Source organism: Vigna unguiculata, chromosome 4 (assembly GCF_004118075.2).
Source record: "Vigna unguiculata cultivar IT97K-499-35 chromosome 4, ASM411807v1, whole genome shotgun sequence".
Lineage (NCBI taxonomy): Eukaryota > Viridiplantae > Streptophyta > Magnoliopsida > Fabales > Fabaceae > Vigna > Vigna unguiculata.
In genome coordinates this window covers 33867899-33875526 of record NC_040282.1, presented here as the reverse complement: position 1 = coordinate 33875526, position 7628 = coordinate 33867899, and the positions used below count along the sequence as shown (strand labels likewise).

Here is a 7628-nt window from a genome sequence, read left to right as displayed (position 1 = left end):
TGAAGAAAAACTTCATTGAATAATGAATAAAAAACACATGAGAGAATCAAATACATTTAATAGAAATGGAATTCTTGCAATGAACAACAATACATAACATTTTTTAAAATACAAAGCCACAATTTTACTATTTTTTATAATATTTTTTAGAGTACAACAACTGTTAATATATAATCAATACAACAAGATATGCTAAATAAAACAAATTTCTTAGCTCAAGAGAAATGAAGTACATCGTTATCACACTCTTCTTCCAAAAATAATAATAAGATACAATACAACACTATAGTATTACAATTAAACTTTGGATTAAAAAATATCAGTAAGTACATACAACACATTCATATTAAAACTAAACTTTGAATAAAATATCCCATGCAGTGCAAAGTGATAAGGTTCTTGCCTTTGATTATTTTGTTTACCATGAAGGCATAATTGAATTTAAAAGAAGACAATCCCAAGTCATGCAACCATTCTCACAAGCCATTGAGGCTTTCCTATTAAAAACACACAACATCCCATTCCCATTCCAAATACCATTCCACATCCATATCCCAGAGCCACCGCTTTCCATCCAAATCCAAATCCATCTTCTCTCTTGAAGGGCAATGAAGTTGGAGAATGTTCTTCAGGCTCCTTTCTGCATTTTTTTGTCAATGGGAGTCCACATAACCCTGAGTTTCCCTCATAGGAATCATTGGAAAATGTATTGAATTGTTTTCCTTCAGGTATTTCTCCCACAATATGGTTATTGGAAAGATTCAAAACTTCCAGAAAGTTCAAATTGGTTAGTTCTGTAGGAATCATACCGGTAAGCATATTTGAGGACAGATCCAATGATTCTAAGTTTGTCAAATTTCCCATGGATTGGGGAATAGGACTACTAAGCATGTTATGAGAAAGGTTGAGCGCCCTAAGAGCACGAAGCTTTCCAATCACATCTGGAATCTCTCCCACAAATCTGTTTTTTGATAAATCAATGCTTACGAAGTCTCTCCGAATTTTCTCCATTGTCACAACAATGGATTTTGTTGTTGTAGTCAAATAGTCAGTTTTTACTTTTGGAAAATATCCATCATAAGTTCCAATGTATTCCTCATTGTCACCTTGAAAAACATTCTTCATGGCTTCAAACTTTTTTATGTAGACCTTTGGTATTGGGCCGCTGAAGTTGTTGGAAGAGATATCAAGTATAACTAAACTCACAAATCCATGTTTGGTCTTTAAATTTTCAATGGGGCCATGAAAGTTATTGCCTCGCAAAACCAATAATCTCAAATCTTGCAGACCGGTAAGCCAATGGGGAAAGGTATCCTCTAGTTCATTGTTGGCAAGATCTAAAGCCTCCAGAGTAATGCAATTGCATAAAGATTCTGGCAAAGAACCTTTTAATTGGTTGTCATTGAGATTCAGAATATTGAGCCGACAATTATCTGGAAATCTACTTGGCAAAGTGCCATGAAGTTTGTTCTGTTGTAGATCCAAAACTTTAAGGTATGATGATGAGTTAGCAAGGCATTGTGGAATGGTGCCCGTCAACATGTTGTGAGACAAGTTAATATACTGAATTGAACTTGCATTGCAAATTGAGGAAGAGATGACACCAGAGATTTTGTTAAAACTAAAATCAAGATATTGGAGTTGTTGGTTCCATGAAAATTGGTCCAGTGATTGTTCCAATTGGTTGTGAGAGAGGTCCAATAAATATAATGAGGTAATCTTGGGTAACCAATGGGGAACTCTTCCATCAATTTTGTTATTGGATAGATAGAGATATAGTAAGGCTGGTACTTTTCCTGCTAAATTCGGAAATTCAATTAAACTCACAGAAGACAAGTCCAATGTGATTAACCAGGATAAAGTATAGTTGACATTGGATTCAAAATTTAGGGATAATTGATCATTATGGGAAAGGAGAAGATGTTCCAAATTTGGAAGCTTAGAGAAAAGTGGAAAGTGAACATGTCCACTTAAGTTGTTGGATGATAGATCTAATTCAGTAAGATTTACAAGGTTGAAAATTGTTTCTGGTATATTACCTTGTAAGTTGTTGTAGGACAAAAATAGATAGTTCAAGGAATATGATAAGTTTGCACTGATAAGCCCTGTGAACTTATTTTCTGATAGATCTAAATTCACCAAAGATGGCAAAGATAAACACCATGAAGGAATGGACCCATTCAGCAAGTTGTTATCAAATGATAAGCTAACTAGACTTGAAAATCCCGATATTTTGTTGGGCAAAGGACCCTCTAAGTTATTATAAGAAAATTTCAGTTCAGAAAGTTGAGTTAAGCCAAACAATGAAGATGGGATTTTTCCTTCAAAATTGTTATTTGACAGATCGAGAGAAGTCAATTTGGTTAGCCCGACAAACACGTCTGGGATCTGACCACTCAATTTATTTCCTGAAAGATCCAAGAGAGTGAGATGTTGAAGATTTGAAAGTGTTGATGGCAGCTCACCTCCTAAGTTGTTACCTTTGAAATGCAATTCTTTAAATTTGTTTGCCTGTGGAAAGACATTTGGGATTTCACCACTGAGATGGCTATCATAGAGACTGAGAAAAGAGAGACGTGGAAGGGTTAGGAGTGAGGATGGGATTGAATCCACAAGAGAGTTAAATGAGAGGTCCAGTGAAGTAAGATGTGAGAGGTTAGAGAAGGATGGAGGGATTGAGCCTTGGAAGTGGGAAAATGAAAGATCTAAGATATTAAGAGAAGTAGTGCTACAAATATTTGGAAGCTGGCTTTGATGGTAGAAATTATATGAAAGATACAGGTATTGAAGATTTGGTAAACAAAAGATACCACCTGTCAAGTTTTTTGTTAGCTGAGTATTGTGAAGACTGAGAGTGAGTAAAGAGGAAGACAAATTGAGAATCTTAATCGAAATTGAAGACATGTCTGTATAATCCAAAACAAGTTCCGTTAGATGTGTTGCATTTTGGAGTAGTCTCTTCCAACTGTCTTCTTTCCACCTTAAATAAGGATTATCTGAAAGATCGAGGGAGGCTAATTTGGAAAGGTGTGAGATTTGTAAAGGAATTTGACCTTGGAAGTAAGAAGCAGATAAGTTTAGGTAGGTGAGGCTGGCAAACCCACCAAAGTGAAATGAAAAATGAGATTCATCGAAATCGTTGAAAGCAAGGTTAAGTGATTGGAGATGGGAAAGATGGAAAAGAGTACTGTTTGGATGGATTTTGCCATAAAGCCCGCTGCAGGAAAGGTCAAGGCCAATCACATGACCGGAGATGGGGTGGCAGGTCACTCCAACCCAAGAGCAACAATCTGACTCATTTTTCCATGTTGTTGTCTTTGGATAATAACTATCATTATAAATAGTAGGCTTATCAATAGTAAGAGAGTTACCGAACTCCTGCAAGAGAAAACTGTCATAAGGGTTGCATAAGGAATGAGTGGATGAAATATGAAAAAGAAAGAATAGAAGGAACAATCTCATCCATAACTCCATAATTACTTCTAATAACTCACTCTCAACTCTATGCTTTGATTGATTGTGTTGAACACTATATGGGGGATCATCAACATTTATACCCAAAATCAAAAACAAAGTATGCGCAAAGTTAGGCTTTCATTGTGTTGGGGACCCACAATACACAATGAAAAATGAGAGATTAAAAAGATAAGCAACCATTTCATACAAGACTCCATTCTAACTCGGTGTAAAGTGTTTAGTGTAATGAAAGGGTTAGGGAAAAAGATGCATATATGGAACTGATTACTAATCTCTGACAGTGGTTCCACCTTCAAGACTTCAACAACCCACTACATGAATATTTTAAGTGCTTACATACAACTTTTGACTTGAACTCATTCAGTGGATTAACTCTTAAATATAGATAATATCATCATTTCTAGATGTTAAAACAGTAATGTTATATTCTGTATTATAATTGAACCATTAAGATTTTATTATTTTGTTTAATCCTTATCAAGTATAGAGATTTGTTACTTTTAAAGTAACAAATCTTTAAATACAAATATACTTTAATTAAATTAATATAAGATTAAAAAGGAGTTTAAAGTAAATTAGTCACCGTGGAGTTACAGATTTAGTGGATAAATTTGTGTTGGAGGTCAACCTAGCAAAACTTTTTTGGTCATAACGGTGGAGAATTTTGCTCCTCTATCTTTACTTTAATTTTTTTTATGTTTGATTAGTGTGGCTAACGCGGAGTTTGATTAGTCTTTTGAGACTTTTCTTTCCGTCTAGTCTATGAGAGTTACTTAAATATATTATTAGTCTCATATTTTTAAATTTTGTTCGGTTTGATTCTACTTTTTTAAAATATTTAAAAATATCGTGACTTTTCTAAATTATGTCAATTCGGTCATTTTCTAGATGTTGATTAAATTATTAACGGTAATTTTCGTGTGTCATTTTGTAATTTTTTTACTTATTTTGCAATTTTATTTTTATTTTTTTAAATATTTTTAATATTTTTCTAAAAGTTTTGTAATTTTAAAAAATTTGTTTACGTGTCAAGTCAGCATTGTGATACATGACATATCAGTGTCATGTGTCAACTCAACAGTGTCGATGCCACATGTCAAGTCGGACACTATGATACGTGACAACACCAGTGTCAAGTCGGCACTATGACATGTGACAACACCAATGTCAAGTCAGTATCATTTCCATGTGTCAGTGTCCCGTGACTTATATTTAATTCAATCTCAATTTTCGTTAATTTTGTTCAATTTAGTCTTAGTTTTCGTTATTTTTATTCAATTCAGTTCCAATTTTGTCCATCTCCAAATTGACCAAATTTAATCTATATATAAATGTTATACTGAAATTTTTATTTTTATTAAAATTAAAATTTACATTAAATATTTCTTTCATTATTTTTAAACCAGCCATAATTATATTCTTGGAAAGAAATTATTATATTTATGTTTGATGTTTGTTACATGTAAAAAATAGGTTTAGACTTGGTTTTAAAATAATGAAGAATTTTTCAACTAATTTTAAAAAGGATTAAGTATGTTTTTAGTCCTTGAATTCTCGGACAAGGACAAATTCCAATTTTGGGTCAAAGTTCAGGGACTAACAACATATTTAACCCTTTTAAAAACAATGAAGAATTTTCCTTCTAATTTTAAAAAATAATGTAGAGCTTTCCTTCTAATTTTGAAAATAATGAAGAACTTCCCTTCTAATTTTAAAAATAATTAAGAACTTTCCTTATCATTTAAAAAATAATGAAGAATTTTTCGTCTAATTTTAAAAATAATGAGAAATTTTCCTTCTAAGTTTAAAAACAATGAAGAATTTTTCTTCTAACTTTAACCCTATTTGTTACATATAGCGAAAAATCAAACAAAAATCTAATAATTTTCTTTCAAAAGTTTTGTCAGTTTGGTATAAAAATAATGAAAGAAATATTTAATATAAATGTAAATTTTAATAAACATAAAAATTTCAGTATAACATTTATATAAAAATTAAATTTGGTCAATTGGAAAGGGACAAAATTAGGACTAAATTGAATAAAAATAACAAAACTTGAAACTAAATTGAACAAAAATAACGAAAATTGAGACTGATTTGAATATAAATCACGAGACATTGACACGTGACAATGATATTAAATTGACACGTGGTGGTTTCGCACTGACACTACCATGTGTCATAATGTTGACTTGACATATGGATAATTTTTTTAAAATTAAAAAGACTAATAAATCACGAAGTGACACGTGACAGTTACTATTCACCTTATGTTAATAATTTAAACTGTGTTTATAAAAAGAACCAAATTGACAACAATTTACAAAAATTAGGATCGTTTTGAACATTTCAAAAAAATAGGATCAAAGTGAACAAAGTTTACGAAAATTGGGACCAATGATGTATTTAAGTTACAAATATACTTTAATTAAATTGATATCAGATTAAAAAGGAGTATGAAGTAAATTAGTCACCATAGTCAGGTTACTGAATTAGTGGATAAATTTGTGTTCGAGGTAGTGACAGATCTAGACCTATGATTTTAAGAGGGATAAAATAATACATTCAAAATTTATAGCTTTTAAGTTGTATTTGATATGGACTCCATTTTAAATAAGTTTTTATAATTTGTTCTTTTTCATTCATTCATTCAATACTGTCATATGTGGGAATGTTTCTTGTATCATGTTCCAAATAATTAATATCAACCCTTCGCTTCTAAGTTTTCTAATTAGATCTTTAGTATCCTGTTTCGGAAGATGTAAGGAAGTTGAATTTTGATTTTCATCTTCATCTGTAATTTCTTTTTTATTACTTTAAAAAAATTAATTTATTCTTTTATTCTCCATCAATATAACCATTTAAAAAAATAAAATTAAAAAATAATTGATCATAATCTAATAAAAATTTAGAGAAATAATTACTAAAAGAAAACTCTGGTAATCAAACCATAATTAAAAACTAGTTATGAAAAAACACTTGAAATGTATATTTTTTATTCCTTGTTCATAAAAAATGAATATACAAAGACTGTTGAAATAAATAAAAAATTATGTTAACTATTAAAATAATATTTTGCTATCAAATGAGACAAAAAAATATTTTTTTACAAGAATAGAAGAAAACATATGAAAAATAAGAACAAAAATAACGAATTTACGTCTAATTTTTTTTTCTTCAATAACAAAAAAAAAAGGTAAAAGTAAAAAATTAGTATAATAGTAAAAAACTAAAAAAAAAATAACAAAAAAGAAAAAAAATATTCATAGATTATTTTATTTGTTATTATATTTAATTTATTAATATTAAATGTTATACCTTATAAAATAAATAAAAATTGACCTAATTTAATTTTAATATTTTTAATATATGTTTATATAATTTAAAAATTTTATAATATTTCTAAAAATTTAAACAAAGTTTGTGGGCCATGACCCCATCGTTGAGAAGGTTCGTCAATGGTCGGAGGTCAACCTAACAAAAGATTTTTGGTCATAACGGTGAAGAATTTTACTTTCTATCTTTACTTTTTTTATGTTTCATCAGTGTGGCTAACGCGGAGTTTGATCGTGTCTTTTGAAACTTTCCTTTCCGACTAGTCTTAACACTTTCACACAATAAGAATGGATTTTTTCTTTAAACTTAAACTTATTTTAAATTGTTTATTTGGTAGTATATGACAATCAATGTCATTGTGGGTAGAGAAAATTTCTTAGGAAAGAGTGTTATTTGATTTAAAGTGCCAATGGGACCATTTACATTGACTTGGAAGTCACTCACTACAAAGATGACATAAATACTTGAATGCCTTGATTTTTCAACTATCAAATCTAAGTTTCTATCTCTTCAATCAATATGTAAAACTAATTACCATTTTTCTACTCCAGTCATTATTCCCATAACTCCACCATTTAGAATTCTTAAAGATGGAATCTAAAATCTTTACCTTATATTTTATTAATATAATAAAAAATTTCCCCATTATTTCACAGGCATAAAGAAAAGAAAACGATTTGGGATGTAAAAAAACAAATATATTCAATCAAACTAGAAACTATTTTGGAATGAAATCAGAATGTTAAAATCAAACTCGAAACTATTTTGGAACGTAAAAAGACTAGTAATATATCAAAATTGTTAATGGTGGGGTT

General features: G+C 30.0%; 1 protein-coding gene across 1 annotated transcript; it reads right to left on the bottom strand.

The window, feature by feature from the left end:
* Positions 1-266: 266 nt before the first annotated feature.
* LOC114181128 (receptor-like protein 9DC3) lies at positions 267-3577 on the bottom strand. Its single transcript, XM_028067484.1, has one exon. It carries the CDS (start codon positions 3472-3474, stop codon positions 463-465), a length of 3012 nt encoding a protein of 1003 aa, XP_027923285.1. The 5' UTR covers positions 3475-3577; the 3' UTR covers positions 267-462.
* Positions 3578-7628: the final 4051 nt, after the last annotated feature.

What these genes read in the sequence shown, in the direction of transcription:
- LOC114181128 (XM_028067484.1), bottom strand. Translation starts at nt 3,474, where the DNA reads ATGGAGTTATGGATGAGATTGTTCCTTCTATTCTTTCTTTTTCATATT.